Source organism: Pecten maximus, chromosome 7 (genome assembly GCF_902652985.1).
Source record: "Pecten maximus chromosome 7, xPecMax1.1, whole genome shotgun sequence".
NCBI lineage: Eukaryota > Metazoa > Mollusca > Bivalvia > Pectinida > Pectinidae > Pecten > Pecten maximus.
In genome coordinates, this window is record NC_047021.1 from 33388656 (window position 1) to 33415558 (window position 26903).

General features: G+C 34.9%; 1 protein-coding gene across 1 annotated transcript; it reads right to left on the minus strand.

Annotated features, from left to right (window-relative positions):
- Positions 1 to 880: 880 nt before the first annotated feature.
- Positions 881 to 25400, minus strand: LOC117330641 (VWFA and cache domain-containing protein 1-like). The gene is made up of 25 exons (XM_033889071.1): positions 24717 to 25400; positions 22734 to 22861; positions 21248 to 21413; positions 17037 to 17163; positions 16429 to 16499; positions 16097 to 16207; positions 15545 to 15652; positions 14957 to 15137; positions 13634 to 13786; positions 12885 to 13042; positions 11721 to 11885; positions 11044 to 11175; positions 10438 to 10558; positions 10171 to 10258; positions 9834 to 9917; positions 9091 to 9201; positions 8697 to 8793; positions 7893 to 7945; positions 7347 to 7446; positions 6367 to 6561; positions 5866 to 6010; positions 5458 to 5551; positions 4485 to 5021; positions 2864 to 2982; positions 881 to 1944 (listed from the first exon to the last, which is right to left on the minus strand). Exons 1-25 carry the CDS (start codon positions 25236 to 25238, stop codon positions 1841 to 1843), a joined length of 3870 nt encoding a protein of 1289 aa, XP_033744962.1. The 5' UTR covers positions 25239 to 25400; the 3' UTR covers positions 881 to 1840.
- Positions 25401 to 26903: the final 1503 nt, after the last annotated feature.

The window sequence follows — 26903 nt, forward strand, 5'->3', positions numbered from 1 at the left end:
ATTCTTTTTCTAGTGAGAAAATTATACTTGATGTTTGATTTTTAATAGTGATGGAGCTCATAGGCGTAGATAGAGTACACGAATGCTGTACGTATAAGATATATGGTGGTCGTAATTGGTATTGGAGATGGACAATCATGTATAAATATAGTGAAACCTGACTTAACTGACCACACGACTTTAATGGCATGCTGTACATTGTCTGTGTGTATTTATACTGTTTTATCCGGAACCTGTGTTTCTGTGAAATCCGACACGAGTTTTTGGTACAGAAATGAAATGTAGACATGTAGGCACCCACTTATATCGTACTGTATGTATATTGATAGAGTTTGCAGCAGAAAATTCAGTGTTTGAAGTAATTGAAATGGAGAAGACAGAAGAACATTTTGCAGTTAACAGAAGAAAAGGATACGTTAACTTCAGTGATGTTTTATGCTAGCTGCAATAATGCACCCATTCCTCTTTTTTTTATTAAGAGGCTAAAAACTTAAGTCATTATGCTATCAGATCTTTCCAAACAATTTTACTTAAATCTTGGCCCGGTGTCGTATAATGCTGTCTTTTATAAAATACTTGACAATCAAGATAATGTGGAAGCTATTCGCCAATATTAATTTGATAAACTTGGTCATCAGAATGCCACAAATAAGGTAGAAACACGAACGTAAGTGAACTAACTATGCTAATCCAGATGGTCAAGTTGGGCCGATTTTTATCTCAGAATATATCTTTTGCTCAGCTATCAGATATATGTCGAACTACTGGCCTACACATTCTCAAAACTGCACGAATATCCAATGTAGTTGGCAGTAGAAAGGTATGGTTTAACTTTATAAAATGTACCTACATTGTATTATATAAGTAAGACACAACAATATACAACAGCTTGTATAACTTTACTTGCTCTAGATTTATATAAAACTACAAAACTTTTTGTCATTATCATAATTATATACATTGTAAATGTATTGTATAAAGAAATAAAACTCACAACATGTGAAACGTAGTCGTGCATAGGTTCCTGACGTATAAGATAGGAAAATGATATGCGATACTTATCATTATTTCCCTATCTTATGTGTCAGGAACCTATGAATCGTGTAATTGCTGTCAAAATAAAACATCAATACCAGAATGGCGTCTTTACATGAACTATTTTTTAATGCATCATATCAGATGAATACATTCAAATGCCAGAACAGTAGGCAAGTGATTTTCATTTCACACATAGTGACATATTTTAATGCATCTCTTCATTGTTCAGGCAATGAAGCTAAATCATATTGGATGAATATAAAACTCAAAAATTACCAATGCCAGTACTGTAAGAGAGATGATTTTTATTCCACACATTGCTCGACTTATTTTTTAACGAAACGAAATATGTTTTTATCATAGGGAGCATTTCCTGAGAGATATGTGTATATCTTTCCCATCTTCCATTCCTATGACTTTGAAATGATAACAACTCAAATCTACGTGTTCCAATCTCCAACAGCACCAGCTCATTTAAATGTCGGTAACAATGTTATAATACTGTGACATCCACAATTAGAAATAAAACGAAAATTAAAATCGTATATGGTTGAAAAGTAATTGTCAGATCAATTTTCGTCTGACCTCGACGAAATCAGAGCATAAGAAGAAAGCCTCTGGGAAAACAATTACAACGATTTGTGTGTGTGTGTGTGTGTGTGTGTGTGTGTGTGTGTGTGTGGGTGTGGGTGTGTGTGTGTGTGTGTGTGAAAGGGGTTCTTCTTTCTGACATGACGTCACAGAATATGACAGATATTCCGTCGTACATGTAATAAAGAGTATACAGTATTTATACATTCTATCACATGATCTGTTGATATGGTCGAGACGATTGTGTGAGCTCTGCCCGTTCTGAAGTCCTGTTGAACAAAACTCCGTCAAATATACTGCCTTTCCTGGCGCCATCTACAAAAAAACATCAAAGAGTGATACACATAACATACTTGATATTAGACGAGTGTCAATAGTAGAATTTATAAGAGATTGTAAATCAAGTCTAAGGATTATTCATTTTTCCAAGTCTCTGGTAAAGGTTGAAATATATATTCGTTGGGTGTTATTAAAATTTCATACTGAATAGAAAATCATATAAGTTTATGTTGATGGCTTGCCTAAAATAAATTTTATCAGCATGTTAAGAAATCTAATATGGTAATATTCTATAGGCCTATTTTCCATTCACTCTTCTTTGATTGCATCACAATACATGTCTCTATGGAAACAATGATAACCTACGGCCAATCTCAGCTCCACTTTGTGCGTTTACTTATGTTAACACAACGATGAAAATGCTGCTATATAATGCAACACTATAAAATGCACTGTAGTGCTAAACTGCATCTTAATAATTTGGAATTCTGTATCAAATGTAATTACAATACTTTATAATGAAGACAAAATACAATATACATTGTACAAGTTTTACTAAATAATATCATTTCAGCGTTTACGCACTTGCATTCTATTACTCTGCATCATGCATACTGTGTTATCACAATATATTTTAAAGATATGAATGCGTTTTTAAAAAGATTAAAAGACTACGACAACCAAACACCATTCGCTCGAATGTCTCTCTATACATACATTATACAAAACATAGATAACATTTCGTACCTAATCAATTTTCACAACTGCAACCATTCTACATAAATATTCATGTAACAAATCATATTGATTAGTTTAAAAGTGTCTCATTTAATTTCAGCCTCAAATACAGTACAAATATAGTATAAACATATCAAGAGAGAATTAAATTTTCCACTCTACATACAATCGTATGGTTTATAGTCCACAAATACCCTCAATGAAGATCAATACTTACTGGTTTGATTTTTCAGCCTCTTTCTAACTTTGTAAATGACAAGTCCCACAATCAGTAGTACTACCATGACGGCAACGATCAGTCCAATCACTAACCCAGTCTTGTCGTCAGTACTCTCACTGTGTAAAATAACAAAACCTCACTTATTTCTTTAATATACATTGTATATGTAAAATAACAAAACTCGCTTATTTCTTTAATATATAAGTAAAATAACAAAACTCGCTTATTTCTTTAATATTTACATAGAAACAAAGCTTGCTTTTTTATACGATACTAACATTAAAAAAAATCGCTTATTTCTTCAATATATATGTAAAATAACAAAACTCGCTTATTTCTTTAATATACATGTAAAATAACAAAACTCGCTTATTTCTTTAATATTTACATAGAAACAAAGCTTGCTTTTTTATACGATACTAACATAAAAAAAAACTCGCTTATTTCTTCAATATATATGTAAAATAACAAAACTCGCTTATTTCTTTAATATACATGTAAAATAACAAAACTCGCTTATTTCTTTAATATACATGTAAAATAACAAAACCTCGCTTATTTCTTTAATATACATGTAAAATAACAAAACTCGCTTATTTCTTTCATATACATGTAAAATAACAAAACCTCGCTTATTTCTTTAATATTTATACAATACTAACATAAAAAAAACTCGCTTATTTCTTCAATATTTATGTAAAATAACAAAACTCGCTTATTTCTTCAATATATATGTGAAATAACAAAAACTCGCTTATTTCTTTAATATATATGTAAAATAACCAAACTCGCTTATTTCTTTGATATATATGTAAAATAACAAAACTCGCTTATTTCTTTAATATATATGTAAAATAACAAAACTCGCTTATTTCTTCAATATGTATGTAGATAACAAAAACTTGCTTATTTCTTTAATATATATATGTAAAATAACAAAAACTCGCTTATTTCTTTAATATATATGTAAAATAACAAAACTCGCTTGTTTCTACAATATACATGTAAAATAACAAAAACTTGCTTATTTCTTTAATATATATGTAAAATAACAAAAACTCGCTTATTTCTTTAATATATATGTAAAATAACAAAACTCGCTTATTTCTTCAATATACATGTATATGTAAAATAACAAAAACTCGCTTATTTCTTTAATATATATGTAAAATAACAAAAACTCGTTTATTTCTTTAATATATGTGTAAAATAACAAAACTCGCTTATTTCTTCAATCTATATGTAAAAACAAAACTCGCTTATTTCTTCAATATATATGTAAAAGCAAAACTTGTTTATTTCTCCAATATTTACATAGAAACAAAACTTGCTTTTTTATACAATACTAACATTAAAAAAAAACTTGCTTATTTCTACAATAATTACATCAAAACAAGCTTACTTATTTCTTCAATATCTTCGTCTGAACAAACTAGCTTATTGTTCCTGTATCTATGTAAAACAAACTTGCTTATTTCTCTAATATATACGTCAAATCAAAACTTGCTTATTTCTCCAATATATACATAAAAATCACACTCGTTCAAAAATATGTCGATACCATACGAAATTTGCGTCAGAAAAACCACATATGGTTTTGCACGTTTTACACACTTACGTCTTACGATTCTTTTGACGCATATTTTCCTGTGATTGTGTCGTTTCGTGTGCAGGATTTGATGTTGAGAGTGGAATCTGTCCACTGGTGATGTGTTTAGATAACGTGGAGCTGTGAGAAATAATAGCCTGATTGGACACAACAGAGCTATCTGTCGATGTGATATCGATATCTGACGTCTGGGCCTGCGTCGTCATCTCTGTCGGTGTTTCCGTGGGTATATTTGTTTGACCACTACTAGTGGGAAGCACCGTTGGATTAGGGGTGGTCTTCTTTGGTGGTGGAGAATTCACGGGCACAGTTTGTGGATTACTAGTCGAAGTTCGTTTTAGTGGTATAGCTGGCCCAGGACCAGGGGAAGAAACAACTGTCTGTTTCGTCGGTGGTCTTAATGGCGGGGTTGGTACCCCTGGTGTGGTCATTTGGGACGTTGAATGGACAATGTCCGAATCGTTCCTCCATCCACAGGTCGGAAAGGACGGATAGTCATCTCCCCACTGGCAGTGTTGTAAACTTAAGCATTCATCTTTATCCTCACTGTAGAAAATACGTAAAACTTTGTAATTACCTGAAGTTGTTAATGTTGAACAGATTTAAAACATTAAAAAAATTCAATAAATGAAACAGTGAAACCAAAATTAAAATATTAGTCTAGTACCTGAAATAAATACGGTTCATAAACGTAGAGTGAGATTTTCGTATTGATATTTTTACTAAAACCTTTCACCGCGTCCATGCAATCTGAAATATATTTGGTATGCCTTAACAAATGAAATATTGATTAATGAATGTTTCGCCGTTTGGTTTAAACATATTGGGCACGGAGGGACGTGCATAACTTGAAGTTGACTCACATTCCTTACAACAGAAGTTAAATATATATATATTCACTTCAGAAAATAATTCATAAGATACTAGTAACGGTCTAAAATAATAGTGAGATCTTCAGACAAAAAGTCTCCATGATACCTACACAGCCACACAAGGCAATGAACAGTTTTTAACATCACTCCTGGGTGGCTTCGGTTGAAAAGATGATGGAACGTTTTCGTCTACAAGCGGGTCATCTGTAAAAAGAAATAGTAATTTGTTTTCTGCTTGCTAATTATATTTTTATGGATTTGAAATACTAATAACATGAAGTGTTCGTGGCACTTTCATGATTTGGAGATTTCAAATTATTTCGTGGGTACAAACTTTCGAAAGGAAAAAGCGAAAAGCGGATAATTCAAAAGAGTAAGACTCCCGTTTTTACACAGATCCTAGCATAATGCAACATGGAAAGTGAGTAATTTCCAAGATTAAAATATGCTACCGGAATTTGTATGGGAAAGCGTTCACTTTCCGACAGAAGCTACCGTATACAATACACTATACATACTATAGCAGGCGGTAGTGCGTACGTCATGAAGGTCATAATGACTGGAACACTGGTCAAAGTCGGCCAAACACTGACATGGACTCTCACACGACTGGTCAGTGGTCAGACACTTGTTACACTGACCATTTGTTCCTTTTGTACATGTCTGCAATGCAGAAGATATTCATCAAGACTGCGTACGATGCCGAAGTACAGGACAAAAGATGAATATTATTCTTTCCAGAATCATAAACTATTCTATTCAGATAGTCTTCATTATGGCCAAATATTGAAAATACATGCGATACATTTCACAAGTTACTACTAGAAGTGGAATATTGATAACTTGTTATTGTTTAATCTGGAATCGTATTTTGACTTAGCAAGCAAAAAGAGATTCTTCAATTTGCAACTGGCAACATCTTGATAGCCGGAAGGTGTAGAACATATTTAGAATAAAGTCAAGTGGGCTTTCTAAGATTTTGCTCTGTGTGCATCTCAATGCTTCATTGTATCACTTACATCGGTGTCATCAAAGCTTGTGTCACACCCAGACTTGGTCCTGTTGTAGAGGACTAACAAAAACAAGTTGGTTTCTGTTACTGTTCCAATAACGTAACTCTCGCACCTGTTAGAACCTGTCCTTTGGTCAAATGTCAAATTCATGGAGTAAGATAGCCTGTGCTGGCCCTCCGATAGACTAGTACACCAAAATGGCTATGTGATAAAGTGAAACAAAACATCATGTATGTGAATAAAGATGAAGTTAAAAAAAAAAAAACAAAAAAAAAACGCACTCACAAACACACTCACATCCTACACTGCATATTTAACCAATTTCACTCGCAGCGCATGCATGGATGTCTTCAGAATATTGAGCAAAGTGAAATATATAAGTGAATATATTTCGGCACAATCACCCTGCCTTCGTCAGTTCAGTAATGAGACAAAGATACGTTGTCATATGATGAAAGTCGATCATGTGACCCTAGTGTGGGTCATTTTAAATCAATAGAATTTCTAGCTCCCGTCCCTACTAAGACCAACTTTCACGACTCCAAGGATGTCTTCTAATCGCGGTCTTCTACCTTGATGTTACCAATCACTGACCTACTGGACTAAGGTGGCAGTTGATTCTGCCGAAATGTATCCTGTTACAGTTGTACGCTCCGTGTTTGAAACCTTTATTATTTTGAAGATTGCTTTTTATGAGATGTCACAGTGATGGTTTTGTGATAATTTGATCCATCTAGATGTTACAATTTGTTCATGCTCAAACATGAATTAAAATTCCCCATCTTTAGCGGTTGTCGGTTACAAATACAACAGAAATAATGGAAAGGAAGAGAAAATGGGGAATGCTTATACACATTAAGGCAACAAAGGCTGGATATTTGGAGATTCATGACATGGACAGGGAGATGGGGAGCACAGTTGGGGTGAGTAGTGAAATGTTGAGAGTTGAGACGTAGCCAATATCTGTCAAACATCAATATGATTACCTTCATTTGTCTGTTGGTTATGAGATGACTGGCCAGCCAAGAAAATTGTTGAGTTAGATGACGTGCTGCCGTGGCCTTTCCGTCAGAGGGCAACACATACCTGTCAACAAGTAAATTGTTTTGTCAACAGGTAAATTACGTATGTCAACAGGTAAGTTACGTTTGTCAACTAGTAAGTTACGTATGTCAACAGGTAAGTTACGCTTGTCAACAGGTAAATTACGTCTGTCAACAGGTAAGTTACGTTTGTTAAAGAACTGAAATAAACACTCCAGTGAAAAGAACCTTTGAGTATGGATTCAGTAATAAGTAGACCTCTATCAAATACAGCTAGATGCGATTCTGACCAGAAGCAAATAAGAGAAACAACAAAATAAACCAAAATAATCTACGAGGAAAAATATGATATATGTTTATCATAAGGATATTTTAACAGTAAGTATAAAATTTAACTTACCATGTGTCTAATTTGAGATTATAGCACATCTTAACATTGTAAAATCATCTATATGAAATTGACAATAAAATACACTTTAGTCTACCAACCCATTATTGTCCAGTAGGTGACATTCTATGTCAGTTCCTCCACAACCGGATACCTGTCAACCAAAACATTGACACAAATATATGAATATCACCATATGAATTAAACTTAGTTTGAAGCAGAGTCAGTAAGCTGTAAATCGATCTTTACAAATGTTGCAATATGAAGAAGAAGAAGACAAATCCAGTGAAATCAATACATAACATAGGGGTGACCCGTGTCCTATTCGTAAGAATAAACACGTCTCATCTTCAGGCACAAAATTAATGTACAAATAAGCCGTTCAATGCTTATATTTACCATCTGCGATTTTTTATTTGTCGTGCGATTGTTTTTTGAAGTTTTCAAATTCAAATTTCAGTTGGCAGTTCATAAGCTGGTGAACTCGCAACTGAATTGGTAGGGTTATATAGTGGCAGTGCCATACAATGGTAAATATTATACTATGAATGCACAGTCTTTTAACTACCGGTTCACATAAATTGAAGCATTTTCATAAATTCGCATTTAATGAATATAGGAAATATCACAATTGATGTTGGCTATCCTTCGAATGAGTTCAAGATAATTAACAAAATATTACCAAGAAAAACCATACAACCGCTAGTCATTCATTTCGTCTACAAAAGGACAAATGTCTACATATTTATATCTTTAAAAGGGAAAGCAAAATTATGAAACATACTGGTTGTTTTATGATTGGCATTCATCCCAAAAAAATTAATAAGCATTTAATAATTTTACACTAAAACCACATTTACGTCAAGAAAAGCCAAATGAAAGTGCTACGTGTTGTTTTCATATACCTGGTACAAGATGGCGTTAAGTTGCCTGTGCGATATGACCACTCCCACAACACCCTGTAGCAGCTTAACCAGTGGAGGCCCCTGGGGATCATCCGCTCTATAAAGGGAACATTCAGTATATTAATTATACTTCTGTATCTTACACTCGTTTCATCGATTTTGAGTTCTAACTACGATATTCAATGGACTTCAGAATCGTTTTTCTAAATATATCTACAGAAATTGATTATTTCAATAATATTGTTATGATTTGATTAGCTATTTATCACTTAAAGGTAACCATTGTATAGTTTCTTTATCTGTAAATTAAATACATGTACGCCATTTATGGAACAGTAAACTGAAAAGTTACGTACATTCTTTGTTCAACTTTTCGTTTGTAAATGATACTCACATATTTTCCGATACTGCCTTACTCATTAGAAGCATATTCCTGGACGTGAAACGACTGAATTGCCCTGATGAAAACACAAACTGGTGGGGAAGCGCAACACTTCTCCTAAACCTGGCAAAGAAATTCAAATTGTTCCAAAATTTAAACTTTATAAATATGAACTAGCATCTCATTTCCCCACCATATCAATTATTAAAACCACGCCACGAATAAAATTGATAGATCGCTAGCTGTAGTAAAACCGTTCAAAATATAAATGATATCAGTCTGAATATCCAGTAAGAAAAGAAATATCTCAAACTTGTAGCGTTCGAGTGGGATTAATGCTGTTCACGACAAATTTAAGCCATCATGATATCCCTACTAAGTACAAAATTGTATTAACGGAATTTGAATGTGCTTCTCATGCTACTCCTACAGTATAAAACACACTAACTAGTAAATAAACGTAAGTAAACACCTTAAAACTGTATTTGAAAAATGTGCTAGTTTTTAACAGGATAGCAATACTTTCGTCCAGACTTGTTAAGTCTGTATTAAATGTAGGTAGGACTACAAAATGTGAGATATATTTCTAAAGTATAAAAAGAAAATAGTTGTAATCAATTGTCTTTCATAGAATTGTTCATGTTTCTGTACTCTAATAAGTGTGTCTTCAAATTCAAATGGAAAGAGAAATGTACTTGTAATCTTACAGAATGTTATATATCCTATTGTAGTTCACAAACATAGGTTATACATACCACACCTGACTTAGATGGTTGTACGTATTTCGGAAGGGCATTCCTGGAAATATTCTCAAAACTCCCGAAGGCGTTCCGAAATACCTAACGATCAGAAAGAACTTGATGACGACAAACCTTTCTGTTTTAACATTGAAACAAACACATACACAAATACGAAATAACCTGGCACTACAGCCGACATTCAAACACACCGTGACAAAATGGCAACATTGTTATGATGTATATAGTTTTACAGTACGTTTTAAAGGGCACACGCGTATACCTACATATGTATATCTAACACTTATCAGCAACATATTTCACTCAACAATCTTTCTTTTCAAAATCGCCATACCTCTCCAAGACCTGTTTGGCTGTAGGTCTCCATAACTTATCTATTTCATCAGTCGACCTCAAAATGTGTTCAATCTCCTCTTTTACTTCTGAAAAAAGTTTAACAACATAATTTATAAAGTAATACTATACTACAAGTTTTGAAAGTTAATCTCATAGAAGTAACGAAAGTGTCTCTCCGTAAAAATAAATCCCAAGCAGAGCACCATAGATTGTAATACACATAACATGTTTCATGCTTTATGATAAGCGAAACGTTGTTACTTACCAAGTCGTATTAGAGATGTATTTTTAGAATGTTCCAAAAAGCTGTTTATTTCTATTATTTGGTTGACATCTTCGTTGGAGTATTTGTATTGCTCCGGCTTCCTAAACACTGAAGGAGACAGCTGAAGATTCAATAAACAATATGAATTGAAAAAATTATAAAAGTATAAATATTTTAAGACACGACAAAAAAACAAAAAAAAACAAAAAACTTGCATACTTCTTGTGAGAGTTCCACTGGCTGGCAATTCTATGTCTAACTTATTACGGCATTACTTCTAGACAAGCCTCCTGTCTCTAGGATATTAAAATTATAAATGAATTGAGCTTTATGATTTTGGTCCCTCGGGTATGTCTGAATCTAGAGTTTAAATGTAGAGGCAGATATTCTACTATTAGAATTTAGCTTGGCAATGCTTAATTCAATTGGTGGCAAGTCTACACTACTTCATGATCTACGTGGTTACACAAAAGATGTCATGACCTTCATTGCGTAATCTTAAATTTATATATATGGAAAATGGTTAATATTTCATTATGATGAATGCTATCTTTTATTCGTTTTCCCTATCGTATATTTGGGACGAAATGGTAAACATGTAATCACCTTAATAACAGATTCTTCGGTAGCGATGAAATTTCCGTTATAGGAACATACACTATCATCCTGAGGTTTGTTGTGAACTGGGGACAGGGAAATCTCGTCCAGACGATGATATGGTGCATGCAGCTTTAAATCCTTATAACAGAGAAATACAACGAATAGTCATAAATGCACGAGAACAGCTTGAATAGATAAAATTCTAAAATTCTATTTTTTTGGTTTGGAAGTGAAAGTGAAATCAAGGTGTTATAAATATATTGCTTTATTCCTTAAACTCTTACAGGAATAATGGAATTTCGCCCGCTAACAAATTTGACCAAAACCATGTGCTATTTGCAAAAACCTTAGAGACAACTCATGAGCTATGCTTAAAAAAATCAAAAGATGCCGGGGCCTGTGTTATGGCCTACTTAGCGTGAAACACCTGAGGTATACGACAAAACAATACTATAGGCTGCCAAATGATATTTTCAAGAGTATGATTTGCTGCAAATTATGAACTGAAATATGAAGGTAAATATTTCCCGATGGACATGTAACACAATTTAGAAGGGCTTTCATTTAAGATCGAATCCTGTCCGAAAGACAACATGCTGAATATACTAAGGTGCTCAAACGGTATCTAAAGCAATAAAGAAATCTTTACATATGATATACAGACGATTAACAATAACACAAACCTGAGCTAGATGCTGAGGAATGAGAATGTCACTGTCCAAGTCAAACTTGACGAGGACGAGTACAAACTGTATGCCATGGATTTTGGAGTATATCAGAGTGGCGTTTGAAGGTGCTGAGTTGTCCAGTGGTGTGCCGGACTTGTACGAGCTTCTTCCCATCCTAACCTGTTCTCATGAGTACATTAAAATCAATTCATATAATTAAAGTAGAAAACATACCACAATATCATCCACGAAACCAACAAATGTGAGTAAAACCGGAACTCACGAGTTAGAAGACAAAAAAAGCAATAAAATGAAAGACATGACGAAAAACAATTAAAAACTGAAAATTACATAATCGGAGAGGCAAGATTAACATGACATGACAATACTTAAAAGTAAAAAGATTAGATGAAATTCTGTGTGTGGCAGTTTTGAAGAATAGTAATCCCGAATTCTTACTTTCACGATGATTCTTTCTACACATATATTTAGCTTATGTAAGTTTATTGTTATTTCTGTTCGGATAATTTTCTACTATACAGCGTAAATGGAAAACAAGAGATCCAAGAGGGATCTTGGTGTCCACCATGGAATGATCCATATCAGTCATATGAAAGACTGATCTTTTCTCTTCTTTTCCCTTCTTTCACTCTTCCTTCAAAATATCTAATAACTTTATATAACACTATATAGCAGGAGCAACCTGCAATTGTCAAAATCTAAGATAGCCATGCTCGATGTCATCCATTTAGTTCGTTCAAGAATCTTACATGCACAAATGGAGACCAAGGGGAACCTGAAATTTGAGAAAGACCCTTAATTGCCATTTAGTACTTTAAGAAATTGTTATACTGTATCAATACAGTTTCAAATGTCAAAATTCAAGATGGTTGCCTTTTGGCCATATTGTTGTCATGTTGGTCCTATACAGGAATATGCATAACTAGGGACCAATGGGAACCTACATATGAAATTTGAGAAAGACTTATTCAGTACTTTCTGAGAAATAGTGAGAAGATTTGTTTACGGACGGACTGCCGGACGGACCACGGACAACGGACGCACGACAGTTTAAATAGCCTACCATCTGACGATGGTTGGCAAATTTATTATACTTCTGGAGAAACAAAGCCAATGTTATGTGATACTACCCGAAAATGAATTATCTTAATCAGATACCTGGGCTCTAAGCTGTTGTGTCTCAGTCCCTGCGTGTGTGAGATTAAAAATCTGAACGTCGCTCAATGTTGGTTCAACCACTGATAAGTGTGGGTATACCGGACTTTCCTGTCGTATGTCTCCTGGAGGGCGGAGTTGGGGATGCAATAGGACTTGGCCTTTATAGGAAATCAATCCAAACACAAATACAAAGAACGAAGAATAAACAACGTCAAGAAGAACATGAAATATTGATACGTATATCTATCATTTCCCGATTTCGATATTTCCAACCCACTGAAAGTCATCCACTTTCCCTGCTTTTTCATCACCTTTACTTTTTAAAATGTTCTTATAAGGTTATGAAACTTCCATATATTAACTGATTTTTTTTCAGGTACCGTAACCTGTGGTGTCATATGAATTTAGATGCATTTTTGAGTTTTGTCTCTTTGAAATATGGAAGAATGAGTACAATGAATTGGTGGGATAAATAAGCCTGTCTTTTGATACGTATTGGTAATGCTTACTCCTTGATACATTAGTATGACTCGCACATGTTATCTTTATTTGAAATATGGAAGGCTGTGCTATACCAAAAATTCATTGAACAGATATCATTTTTCCGTCAAATAAAGCATAGTCCGACAAACAGTTTTATCGATATTCATAATGTACATGGTTTTGATACACGATCACGAAATTGCTTCAATCTTTTTTTATTTTGATAAAAAAAACTCCAAAGGATGAAATAGCATAATTCAGCTTACCATGTTGGCTTTCCATGAGAAAGGCATAGCTGTGGACTCCAATATCAAAATTAAGTATTTCAGCGAATATGGTTGCCATAGAAGTATCAATGGCTGCCACGCCGTATACGGAGTTATTGTGGAAGACTGGAATTGTTGATGTCATAATCAGACCTAATGGATGATAAAAAAAAAGCCCATTGAAGTGAAAAAATATATCGTTGCAAAATTTTCAAATATTTAATCCTTAAATCATACACAGCCGAACCTGCTCCAAAAGGCAATTGTATATGACAAAAGCCTGTTTATAAAACAGCATGTTTTGGTTCCCAATGTCATATAATTCATTGTATAATAAACTCTTCAAATATAATTTCTATGATAACACTTTTATCAGTTCTCTGCTTGTGACTTTTACAATCATGCTCTAGTACAAATTGTATCAGCAAAAATGGAACAGTCGGTAATCTAATTAAAACAAAAATTAGAACAGATATGCCATTCAAGTATTTAGACGAAGCTGATAATATGGAAGAGAAGAGGAAGACCTTGCAAAATCCATCTTGGCCTACATGATAAACTTTATTGACACTTGTCGATCCGTTATACCATGCAGAATTTGAAATCTAGGGCACAACAGACTTCAATATGAGGGCCAAGTTTCACAAGATCAGGTTTTAAAGTTTCAAAGAAATCCGTTATTTATTCCAAGTTTCAAAATTTCTAAAGAAATACGTTATATCGTCCCCCCTCCCTCTCCGCCTCCGCTTACCTCGATCTTTATTTATAACTTTACCAACAGGGGCAGATTACAACTAAGCTGTATGATAGTATCATAAACGGTAAATATTATAATAGTATGTCACCTGGGCACATCAAACAAAGTGTAAAGTGTAGATCTGGTAGTTTAGTTATGTATTGTGATATACATTATAATCAATATAAAGTTTCTTCATCATAGTCATGTCAACCAAGGGCTTGTTCCCGTCATTACGATAACCGCGACAGATGCCGACAACTGACGGAGAAATTAAAATAGGAATAATCTATTTCCTTATTCGATATAAAGTTGATATACCCTTTGGTTATCATCACTTCTGGTTTGAGTAAGATTTGTATGGCAGTTGTCGTCGATGTAGCAGAAGACGCTTACACTTCCTGTGTACCTGGTCTAACTTTATTAGGAGTTTTGATGCAAATCTTTTTTGAATTGTCCCCGTTTAATCGATTTTGAATTTTAATTATTACATTGTTATTACATGTAAATGTATGTCGGTATTGTTGTTGACAGATAACGAGCTTGGTAATAAATACATGATGAATTGGATTAAATGTTTCACTTACCAGAATGAGAATCAGATTTTGGGCCGATAATTGTAACACCAGTGTCTCGTTTCTTCGGGGGCTGAAACTGTAGCTTGTGATAGTATGTGGCAGCACCTTGAACAAACCCGGTCGCATTGTACACATGAAAGTCTCCACGTGGGCCAACTGGAGGCATAAATGTTACACTGAAATTACTGATCTGGAAACAGAAGAAAAATGTCTCACCAGAACTGTCAAATATTTATAGTCAGCGGATTGAAAGATCAATTTAAGATATTCTTGAGAAAATGGTTTAATACAGGAACGTTTGAATACTTTTTATGTCAAAATGGTATGACAAACTACATGTACTGTGAAATTATTTATCTCTAAGGATCTCAATTTTAACGGTTTTCAAAAGAATGTAGGATCGAGCAGACTTGAATTCGTAGATTGATGACATCTATTTTATCCACTTTTTTGCAGACATATGCATTTACGGAATAATAGTTCGCAAGCAAAGTAATATTTCTCTCTCACAAATTAAATATATATACAAATAGAAATCAAACAATATATCGTTATATACTTGATTATTCACAAATCTATCTTAAACAAATAACCAACCATTGGCCAACCTGGCAGTTCTTGGTGAGCTATACTAGATAGGATGTCGCCGACTCCTTCATCCAGGCTGTCATCGAATGTGTAGACAAAGTGATGAACGTTCTTGTCCTGCGACATATTTAAGGAATAACTTGAAAACATGGTTCACACGTCCCAAGTTAAACGAAGATGTTCTTTTTTAGATTATTATACGCCACAAGTTTTAATGTCAATATTACAATAGCCAGGTTTTATGATAATTATGAAAATCACAATAGATTTGTATACGCTGAATTATGAAAGTCAAAATACTTATTACAGCTGTTTTGTTCTTTTCTGATTCGTCTGTGAAGCTAGCCAGATACAAAGAGGAAGCTTAGAAAATCAAAATAAGTCAGAAAAATATGGAAATATATGGAGCATTAATAAAATAATGGAACCGATTTCTTATTTCTTGTATATTAATTTTTTTTCTAAAAGTTAAAATAATACGTGCGTCTGAACTGGTGCCAGTACATATACACGTATCTTAATAAGAAAACAAAACTATGGTGACAGATAAATCAGACTTACTAATTCCTCTTGTTTGTTCGAAATAGTTGTAAAGAGTTTTTCAATGCCGTTGTTAGTTGGTTTCCCGGGAGTAAGGAATATTAGTTGAGTTGAGCGTTTCTTAAATTTGTCCTGTGTAAAATAAATCTTGGTTCTCAAAATTGTTAAATTTGTCCTTTGTAAAACAAATTTTGGTTCTTAAAATCGTTAGCAAAATACAACAAGTAATCAAGTAGACATTTTCCAAAGAGAGATAAAATGTTCTATTATACAGAAACTATAAGATCATGTTTTTAGAAGCAATGCCTTTGAATGATAATAACAATATTATGTCTGGCCGATCATAAACTTACAGAAAGGTAACGCTTTTCTGATATCAGCATCTCGTACGCCTTCAGAAGTCCACTGGTGAAGTCCGAACCACCTACAACAATAATGATTAACTTGTTTTTCTTCCATAAACCGCAATTGGTCGTGAGCTTCTCAAAAGTTCACAGGAAGTGCGATGATTTAACTTTCATGTACACCTAATGTGGTATATCTTTTATTCTATAACTAAATTGGTTCTTTACATCATTCTTTCCGGGAAAAAACCATAACGCATCATTATGTACGTAATTTACTTCAACAATGTCAGGTAAAATGGCGCTAACATGTCCTTAACTCATTCTGTGCTGATATGGCAATCTTATCAGTTGCGACCGATATTATTCCCCCGAAAGTCATAAAAGTTATTTAAATTCTTAAATGTTCATGTGAAATCAGAAACGTGTATTGCATTACCAAATAAACTGTTAGAATACTGTATGATTAAGCATTCATTCTATTCAGAATCGAATAACACTTGATGAATATTTTTCTCCAAATAAAAACAGTATACAAGGTTATTTTCACGTGTGTACATACGAAATAATTCCCCATTTATGAGACATTTCCTTAATTCTTTTTAGCGATATATTACCTCCAGGAATATTTGTGGTAGTGAGGAACCGACGTATCTTGTCACAGTTCACCTGATTGGCCACGAATAATCTCTTGTCACACTGTGTGGGCGCATGTGCTGTGTCATTGAATGCTACTACATTAACCTAATGTAAAGATAGAGAATATTACAATATGCTTATTTTTAAGAACACCATTGTCCTGAACGTTATATTGTTTAATTATTTGGTTCTATTTCTGATAGCCTGTACATACAGGCACCTACATTTTATGACCGGCATTGATTTTTTTCAGAACAAGAGGCCCAACGGGCCTTAACGGTCACCTGAGATTTGAAATATTTCAGTTAATTTAATTGACCCTTTTTCGCCCCACCTATCAGTCCTTGGGGTCAGTCAGGGCCAACATGTGCATATCATTAAGCTGTCATCCCATGCTGATAATTTTGAGAAAGTTAGAATGAATTCCAATAGAAATAAAACAAATGATTCTCAAAAATATGAACTCCCTATATAAACTATAGCAAAGTTTACTCACTCCCCAGGGGCAAACATGAGACCCAAGGGTCATTAAATTCACAGTTTTGGTAAAGCACCATAAGACCCTTCCATCTATGGAGAGTTTTTGATTCTACCAAATATGAGAGTAGAGAAGAAGATTTTTGAAATTTCAGTCAATTTGACTCTTTTTAGCCTCGCCCATCAGCCCCTGGGGGTCAGTCAGGGCCACCATATGCAATACCATCAAACTGTTATCCCATGTTAATAATGTTGACCAGGTTAGAATGAGTTCCAATACAAATCCAACAAATAATAGTCAAAAATGTGATTTCCCTATATAAACTATAGTAAAGTTTACCCCCTCCCCAGGGGCAAACGTGAGACCCCAAGGGTCATGAAATTCACAATTTAAGTAAAACACTATAAAACCCTTCCTTCTATGAAAAGTATTTGATTCTATCTTATATAGGTATTGAGAAGAAGATTTTTGAAATTTCAGTCAATTTGACCCTTTTTAGCCCCGTCCCTCAGCCCCTGGGGGTCAATCAGGGCCAACATGTGCATTTCATCAAACTGTTATGCCATGCTGAAAATGTTGACCAGGTTAGAATGAATTCCAATACAAATCCAACAAATAATAGTCAAAAATGTGATTTCCCTATATAAACTATACTAAAGTTTACCCCCTCCCCAGGGGCAAATGGGAGACCCCAGGGTCATGCAATTCACAATTTTGGTAAAGCACCACAAGACCCTTCCATCTATGAAGAGTTTTTGATTCTACCAAATATGAGAGTAGAGAAGAAGATTTTTGAAATTTCAGTCAATTTGACTCTTTTTAGCCTCGCCCATCAGCCCCTGGGGGTCAGTCAGGGCCACCATATGCAATACCATCAAACTGTTATCCCATGCTAATAATGTTGACCAGGTTAGAATGAGTTCCAATACAAATCCAACAAATAATAGTCAAAAATGTGATTTCCCTATATAAACTATAGTAAAGTTTACCCCCTCCCCAGGGGCAAACGTGAGACCCCAAGGGTCATGAAATTCACAATTTAAGTAAAACACTATAAAACCCTTCCTTCTATGAGAATTTGATTATTACCTTTTTGGGTCTTGAAAAGAAGAGTTCGAAATTTCGGTCAATGTGACCATTTTTGGCCCCGCCCATAACCCCCTAAGTCAGGGCAAATATATTCATACTATCAAGCTGAAATCCTAACTAGGATAGGATTTATTCCAATAGAAATTCAACAAAAAAGTGATTTCCCTGTATAAAGTAAAGTCTACCCACTCCTCAGGGCCAAAAGTGAGACCCCAGGGTCAGGAAATTCACAATTTGGTAAAGCTCCTTATGGCCCTTCCATCTAAGAAGAGTAGTTTTTTTTGTTTTTTTTTTAGTCACTTTGACCCCCTTTTGCCTGTCATCGTCCAAACCATTCCCTTAAAAACTAAACGTTTACCGCACTATATCACCCACAAATCATTCACTTAAAACTAAATGTTTACAGCACTAGATCATCCACAAACTATTCACTTAAAACTAAATGTTTACCGCACTAGATCATCCACAAACCATTCCCTTAAAAACTAAATGTTTATTGTATTTTATCACTCACATACCATCCCCTTAAAACTAAATGTGTATTTTATTAGATCATCCACAAATTATTCCCTTAAAAAATAAAACCATGTGACCTGTAACACTGGTTACCACAATGACACGTTTATACGTACTGTGTAAGGGGATTAACGAGGTGACCCTAGTTACCCAGGTGACCTGTAACACTGGTTACCACTGTGACACGTTTATACGTACTGAGTAAGGGGACCAATGAGGTGACCCTGGTTACCAAGGGGACCTGTAACACTGGTTACCACTGTGACACATTTATACGTACTGTGTGAGGGGACTAATAAGGTGACCCTGGTTACCAAGGGGACCTGTAACACTGGTTACCACAGTGACAACGTTTATACGTACTGTGTAAGGGGACTAATGAGGTGACCCTGGTTACCAAGGTGACCTGTAACACTGGTTACCACTGTGACACGTTTATACGTACTGTGTAAGGGGACTAACGAGGTGTCCCTGGCTGTCACAGTGACGGTACTGGAGGACATGTTAAAGTCGTTAAGGGATAAGAGGTACTGTACCAAGTACTGCACGGTGTACCTGGATGTTTTGCTGTGAATAAGAAAAGACAAGTAGGAGACTCAATTCAAAAGTGACGTTAGAGGGATATGGTAAAAGACACCAAATGGAGAATCTGCCACAAACGAATCTAGTTTCGTCATTCAAATAAAGAAAAAAACAAAACAGTAACTCATAACAGGAGTATAATCCATGCTCGCAGTAAAATACGTAATATATCCAAACAATATAAATACTGATATGACCAAAATGAAGTAAGAAAAAGATTTTTAAATTTCGTAAATTTTGACTCTTTTTTAGCCTCCCCCCCCATCAGCCCTGGGGTCGGGTCGGGGCCCCAATGCAATACCATAAACTTTCCCTGCTAATAATGTTGACCAGGTTAAATGAGTTCCCAAATCAAACCCACAAATAAGGTCAAAAATTTTTTTTCCCTATATAAACTATAGTAAAGTTTACCCCCCCCCCAGGGAAAAAAGGGTCAGCCTTAAGTAAAACACTATAAACCCTTCCTTCTATGAAAAGTATTTGATTCTATCTTATATAGGTATTGAGAAGAAGATTTTTGAAATTTCAGTCAATTTGACCCTTTTTAGCCCCGCCCCTCAGCCCCTGGGGGTCAATCAGGGCCAACATGTGCATTTCATCAAACTGTTATGCCATGCTGAAAATGTTGACCAGGTTAGAATGAATTCCAATACAAATCCAACAAATAATAGTCAAAAATGTGATTTCCCTATATAAACTATACTAAAGTTTACCCCCTCCCCAGGGGCAAATGGGAGACCCCAGGGTCATGCAATTCACAATTTTGGTAAAGCACCACAAGACCCTTCCATCTATGAAGAGTGTTTGACTCCACCATATCTGAGAGTAGAGAAGAAGATTTTTGAAGTTTTAGTCAATTTGACCCATTTTGGCCCCACCCCTCAGGCCCCTGGGGGGTGGGGACCATATAATTCACAATTTTGGTTGACCTTGTTGACCTACAGCCATAGAAACTTTCTGCCAAATTTCAATGAATTTGGTTAAGTGGTTTTGGAGAAGAAGTCGAAAATGTAAATAGTTTACGGACGCACGACGCACGACGGACGACGGACGACGACGGACAAAAGGCGATTAGAATAGGTCACTTGAGACTTCGTCTCAGGTGACCTAATAAAAGCTAAGGCTAGCTATTTGATTGATCCTAAATATCTACAAATGACCAAGTATTAGGCTTTTAGGTAGATGTATATTAAATTTCAATAATACATGTACCGTTATTCTACCATGCAATTTATGTTTTATTAAAACTTAACTCTAAGATCACAACTACTTAAGAGACTGTAACATTTCAAACTATAATTTGTAGTATAATTTGTAATTGTAAAAATATTTAAAATAAAAATACTAAATAAGAATTAATGCATTAAAGCGTGTACAATGTCACATGTCCCGACATTATCGATATCCTATAGGTTCCTTGGATATATCAAAGAAAACTGAAGGCTCGTTTTTTTTTTTTACCCTGGAATAACGAGGTTAATGCCCTCAACTTTGACATGTGACAGGATATCTATCTGTACATACTTGATCGTCTGGAGTCAGCGTGTCTAAGATACGAAGGACGGCTTCGTGGATATACATGCTCATTGTCCTATTTTCAGGGCCGACAACCATGCCAGCAATGACCCCGACATCATACACGATTACGACGTTCTTCTTTTCCATAAACAGTTTATCCACAAACCATTCCCTTAAAAACGAAATGTTTAACAGATTACATCATCCTTACTACATCAGATCATCCACAAACCCTTCCCTCAAAAAGAACGAAATGTTTCCCAAGAGACCTATACGTGTATCAATTATCACATGAGTTATGAAATATCTCAGTAAATTCTACACTTTAAGGTCCCGTCCATCAGTCCCTAGGGGTCAGTCAGGGGCAACATGTACATACCATCAAGCTCCCTTAGTGATAATTCTAAATTAGTCTGTATCATTTGCAATGACAATTAAACTAATAATCTCAAAAAGTGATTTCCCAATATAAACTATAGCAAATATTATCCCATCCCAGGGGCAAACATAAGATCCCGGGATATTTACAATTTTGGTAAAGCACCTAAATACCATTTCATTTATGAGAATTTGATTATTACCTTTTTGGGTCTTGAAAAGAAGAGTTCGAAATTTCGGTCAATGTGACCATTTTTGGCCCCGCCCATAACCCCCTAAGTCAGGGCAAATATATTCATACTATCAGGCTGAAATCCTAACTAGGATAGGATTATTCCAATAGAAATTCAACAAAAGTGTGATTTCCCTGTATAAAGTAAAGTCTACCCACTCCTCAGAGCCAAAAGTGAGACCCCGGGGTCATGAAATTCACAATTTGGTAAAGCTCCTTATGGCCCTTCCATCTAAGAAGAGTAGTTTTTTTTTTTAATTTTAGTCACTTTGACCCCTTTTTGCCTGTCATCGCCCAAACCATTCCCTTAAAAACTAAATGCTTACAGCACTAGATCATCCACAAACCATTCCCTTAAAAACTAAATGTTTACCGCACTAGATCATCCACAAATCATTCCCTTAAAAACTAAATGTTTAATTATTTGATCATTCACATACCATCCCCTTAAAACTAAATGTGTATTTCATTAGATCATCCACAAAGTATTCCCTTAAAAAATAAAACCAGGTGACCTGTAACACTGGTTACCACAATGACACGTTTATACGTACTGTGTAAGGGGATTAACGAGGTGACCCTGGTTACCAAGGTGACCTGTAACACTGGTCACCACTGTGACACGTTTATACGTACTGTGTAAGGGGATTAACGAGGTGACCCTGGTTACCAAGGTGACCTGTAACACTGGTTACCACTGTGACACGTTAATAGGTACTGTGTAAGGGGACTAATGAGGTGACCCTGGTTACCCAGGTGACCTGTAACACTGGTTACCACAGTGACATGTTTATACGTACTGTGTAAGGGGACTAATGAGGTGACCCTGGTTACCAAGGTGACCTGTAACACTGGTTACCACAGTGACAAGTTTATACGTACTGTGTAAGGGGACTAATGAGATGTCCCTGGCTGTCACAGTGACGGTTACTGGAGGGATATTGTGTAAAATGTCCGTCTACAGTGGAGAAGTACTGCCACAGTACTGCCGGTGTATCTTGGTAGTTTTGCTGTGAAATAAAGAAAAAAACAAACACAGTAGCGCAGAACTTCAATTCAAGAGGCAACAGATTAGCATGGGATAAGGTAAAAGAACACCAAAATGGACTGTACAATCTTCTCCACAAAACAGAAAAAAGTCATGTCTTCAGTCATATCAAATTACATGTATATCAACAATTAACAATCATGAAGAGTAACTCTGTGATTAATTGGTATATATAAGTCGCAGTGAAAATAAAAATCATTAATGACATGACTAAAAGTCCACAAGACAACCAGATATATATATATATGCTGGTATGCCAGTATGATTTGAATGCAGGTACCTGTCTAATACAAAAAAAAACATGTTTCTTATCCGATAAGATATTTTAGCAAAGAAAATGACACTGTATACACACAAGCAACTAAATGATATGGCAAATTGTTTGTTGAACTCATCAATTTTCCTGACTTGACAGGAGTCACCATACAAAAATCGTTTGTGGTGCAGGAACCGCTTACGATGTGGTGGTGGCACATCGGTGTTGGTATAGCTACATTATTTTCAAATTAAGCAATTTTGCCTTGGTATCGTACCGCAAAATTTTTTCATTGTCTGTGTAATAATACACAAAGGTTGTACACATTTAGATGTTAGTGAATAACACATGATACAAAAGAAATACAAAGTATGAGCATCTCAGTAGAACCAAAATGAATCAAACTGCATTGCACAGCTGTATATGAACAGTCGGAACCGAGACATAGATAGAATATAATTACATTGTACTTATTTTATAAATGATTTTATTTTAAGTACATGTAGTTGAACCAGATTAATTTTTATCGGATTTTTATATGAAAATAAAAAAACATATTTGAACCCTTGAACGATGTCGTCATGTTTGCAAAGGACTTTTTTTCTTTCTTTTTTCCCTTTTTATTCAGGAATAAGGGAAAAGTAATCTCCGTATCATTATACTACTAGTAATCAAACCGTCAGATTTTACGTGGGCTGTTGAAAAAAGCGGGTCAGGGTGCAAGTGATTTTTTGTTATTTTCTTTAAAATTTAAATTTAACATTGGTGCAAAAATCTTTTTAGCGCGAAATAAATATAAGTTTTGTTTTTGTTTTTTGTTTTAAATTACAGCAATGCAAGTACTTCACAGTGACCTAGTTTACGTCGGGTCTATTTTGATAATCAAATACATCTACCAACCCCAAAATACCTTGATAACAATGACTTTGCACTACATGGGGATCATAATCTATGTTTGACATCGGCAGTGACGACTAGGCGGCGGGGAATCAAATGGTTAAATAGTGCATATTTGGATGTAATAACCTTCCACGAAAGCACATACATTTTGTGATTGTGATCAAACATGGTAGCTATATGACGAACAGTTGGTCATCCCTCGCCGAGCAGGTTTGGAAGGGATAGGGGTGGATGTGGGGTTGTCCCATATTTCATAATTAGCATTGATCAATTTATAATAAAATGGTGCAAGTAGAGATGAAAATTCAAACTAAAACCCCTCTTATCCCAAACCCTCAGAGCGTGATGTTGATGTACAGTATATTGAGTATAGATTCTGTTCTCACCTACGGGGAATTATTACAACGAAGTAGTCTGAAAGTTAGAAATGGACTTAAATTCAAAGGAAACAGAAGGTTGCCGTAGAGAAAGGAGTAAGGATAACCATTTAGCGTTGTTTACCTGCCGAAACAATATTTCAAATAGCAGAGGTGTAGAACGCATTACATTTTCAAAAATCTTTTGAGAGAATTGTGTGTATGATTGGATTTATTTTCACTTATCTCAGATGCATTATTTTCAAAATAAATAAATATGCATTATTTTTAAAATAAATAAATACCTTCATATGTTGTAGAGAAGCTAAGACATCGGTCTGGAACAGATCACCTCCTCTTGTTCCAATGCACGGTTTGGTAAGGTCCACTTTTTGCCGAAGTCTGCCTTCATAGCTTCCATGACTGGAATCAACGCTACAGCATACAGGTAATGGTATGATTGTTTTAGGCGGTATTCCGTGTTCATGGTCATCGAGTTCCTTTTCGATTGCACTCGTCAAGTTTAAAACAACTCCATGAACGGTCGACAAATGAAGCAAAACTTTGGTATGAATCCGATTAAACTCCGCCATTCCGTTTATCAATTTTACTTCGTCATGCTTTCTGTTATTATATAACTGCTTTTTGATTTCAGTTATATTTAAAACCTTTTCCGCTAAGGTTCCAACACTGGTTTTGAAATCCCCAATCCATTTGTTTTTAATTTCATCCGGTTCCATTTTGGTAATGTCGGATTTAACCAATTGAAATAAGGGCACTATTGAGAGTAAAATGAACACAAAGTAAATATTCCACTGGCGATACATCTCGTAATTATAATATGATCAGTGATATTTCCAAGTATTTATACTCCAGTTTGAATAAGTAAATCTGCTGACATAAAATACAAAAATGTTAAACATGATGACCAGATTTACTTTGGCCCGTTTAAACTCCCCTTGTGACTACCGCATTACGAGGTTGTGTACAAGGACACGATAAGCCGTCCTCGTACAAACCGATATTTCTTATCAACAAGATTTCACCTTTGAATGATCAATAAATGAATTCGGAAATTCTCCATACAGCCCTTTTATACAACTGTTGACACAGTGCTTAATTCAAATTGCGGGGGATCTAACGTTAAACTATGATCATTAAACGTTCTGATACTGGGAGGAATGACGATGGCCATATCACTGGAACCTCAATATAGAAGGTGAAATGTAAGATAACGCCCTAATTTCCAATCACAACCATGAACAAAACTTTACCTAAAACTTGTGGTGAAACGTACCCATATTTGTTATTAAAATTGAGAAACATGGATAATTTCTAAATTAAGACATATGTCTGTGCGATTGCAATTGAACAATCACAATCAGCATTGGGAGTATATGTAGCGGGTTTTCTCTTGGTAAGTTTGCATTAAACGAAATTTAAACTAGATTTTGCCCAATCTGGAGTCAAATAATTGTTTCCTGCATATGTACAATGTCCCCAAGAAAAGTGTTCATTACATGCATTTTTATTGAATTTCTTCTTTCTCGCCATAACAGGGCTTAGGAGAAGAGTTAAGTTAAGCGTCCCCTCAAGTATAGAGTTAATGTATTAGAAAGGTCAACGCGACCTTGCTATTAGAAAGGATGTTCAAAACATCATTCGCGTCTTCGCTATCTAAAATGCATCAAGTCTACTTTTGGATCCATATTAAATCCTCCGAAGACTATCTAATTTTTGTCAAGGCCGTAATAAGCACTTTTAACAAAAATAACTACAATAATGACGTCTATCGTCCTAAAAAAGGAAATAAACAATAAACGCAGTCCAAACACACCAAGCGACACATATCAACACATTTGGGTAGTTTTGAGTATGTCATATATATATTCAACCACGCCAGAACAAAATTATTAAGTTGAGAATCGGGTACTGGTGACAATCCAGGTCTAAATATTTCTTTTAATTGATTCGATGTTCTCCGGTAGAAAATCCTGGCTTAAACGTTCTACATTTATATCAACATCTGGAGAAACAGTCGATGTAACTGGTGTCGTCAATCAGAGAACGCTCGCCCGTCCGGAACACCCAGTTTTTTTTCAGCATTTTATTTTCTCTCTTTAATCTGAGAAGTCTGGATGTGTTATCATACCAACGTTAACCAATCGGAAAAATTATATTTTTTTTAATGCGAATATGGCGGTATCTTTATCTATAAATCATCTTATCTTTAAAACTTTTTCCTGAACGTTCGTTAAAAATGAAATAAAAAAAGGTCTATCATTTCTTCTCGCTTTGTTATAAGAAAAACTTAGTCAATAACTAGTTGATTTATATAGTTCTTTACTGTATTTACTGATCATCCATGGTTCTATGGTTTTTAAACTGTAGTGATGACTAATACAGAATTGCAGACAACATCTCGAGTTTTGTCTCGTCTCTCAAAACACACACAAAAAAAACATCACTAAATCATCTGAAACAATACATCC

Excerpts from the sequence above, each read along its gene's own strand:
- LOC117330641 (XM_033889071.1), bottom strand. The coding sequence starts at position 25,238 with ATGTATCGCCAGTGGAATATTTACTTTGTGTTCATTTTACTCTCAATA. Across the intron at positions 21,414-22,733 it reads CTCATTAGTCCCCTTACACA|GGAATGGTTTGTGGATAAAC; the intron begins GTACGTATAAAC and ends TTCGTTTTTAAG. Across the intron at positions 5,022-5,457 it reads TCATTGCCTTGTGTGGCTGT|TGAGGATAAAGATGAATGCT; the intron begins GTAGGTATCATG and ends TATTTTCTACAG.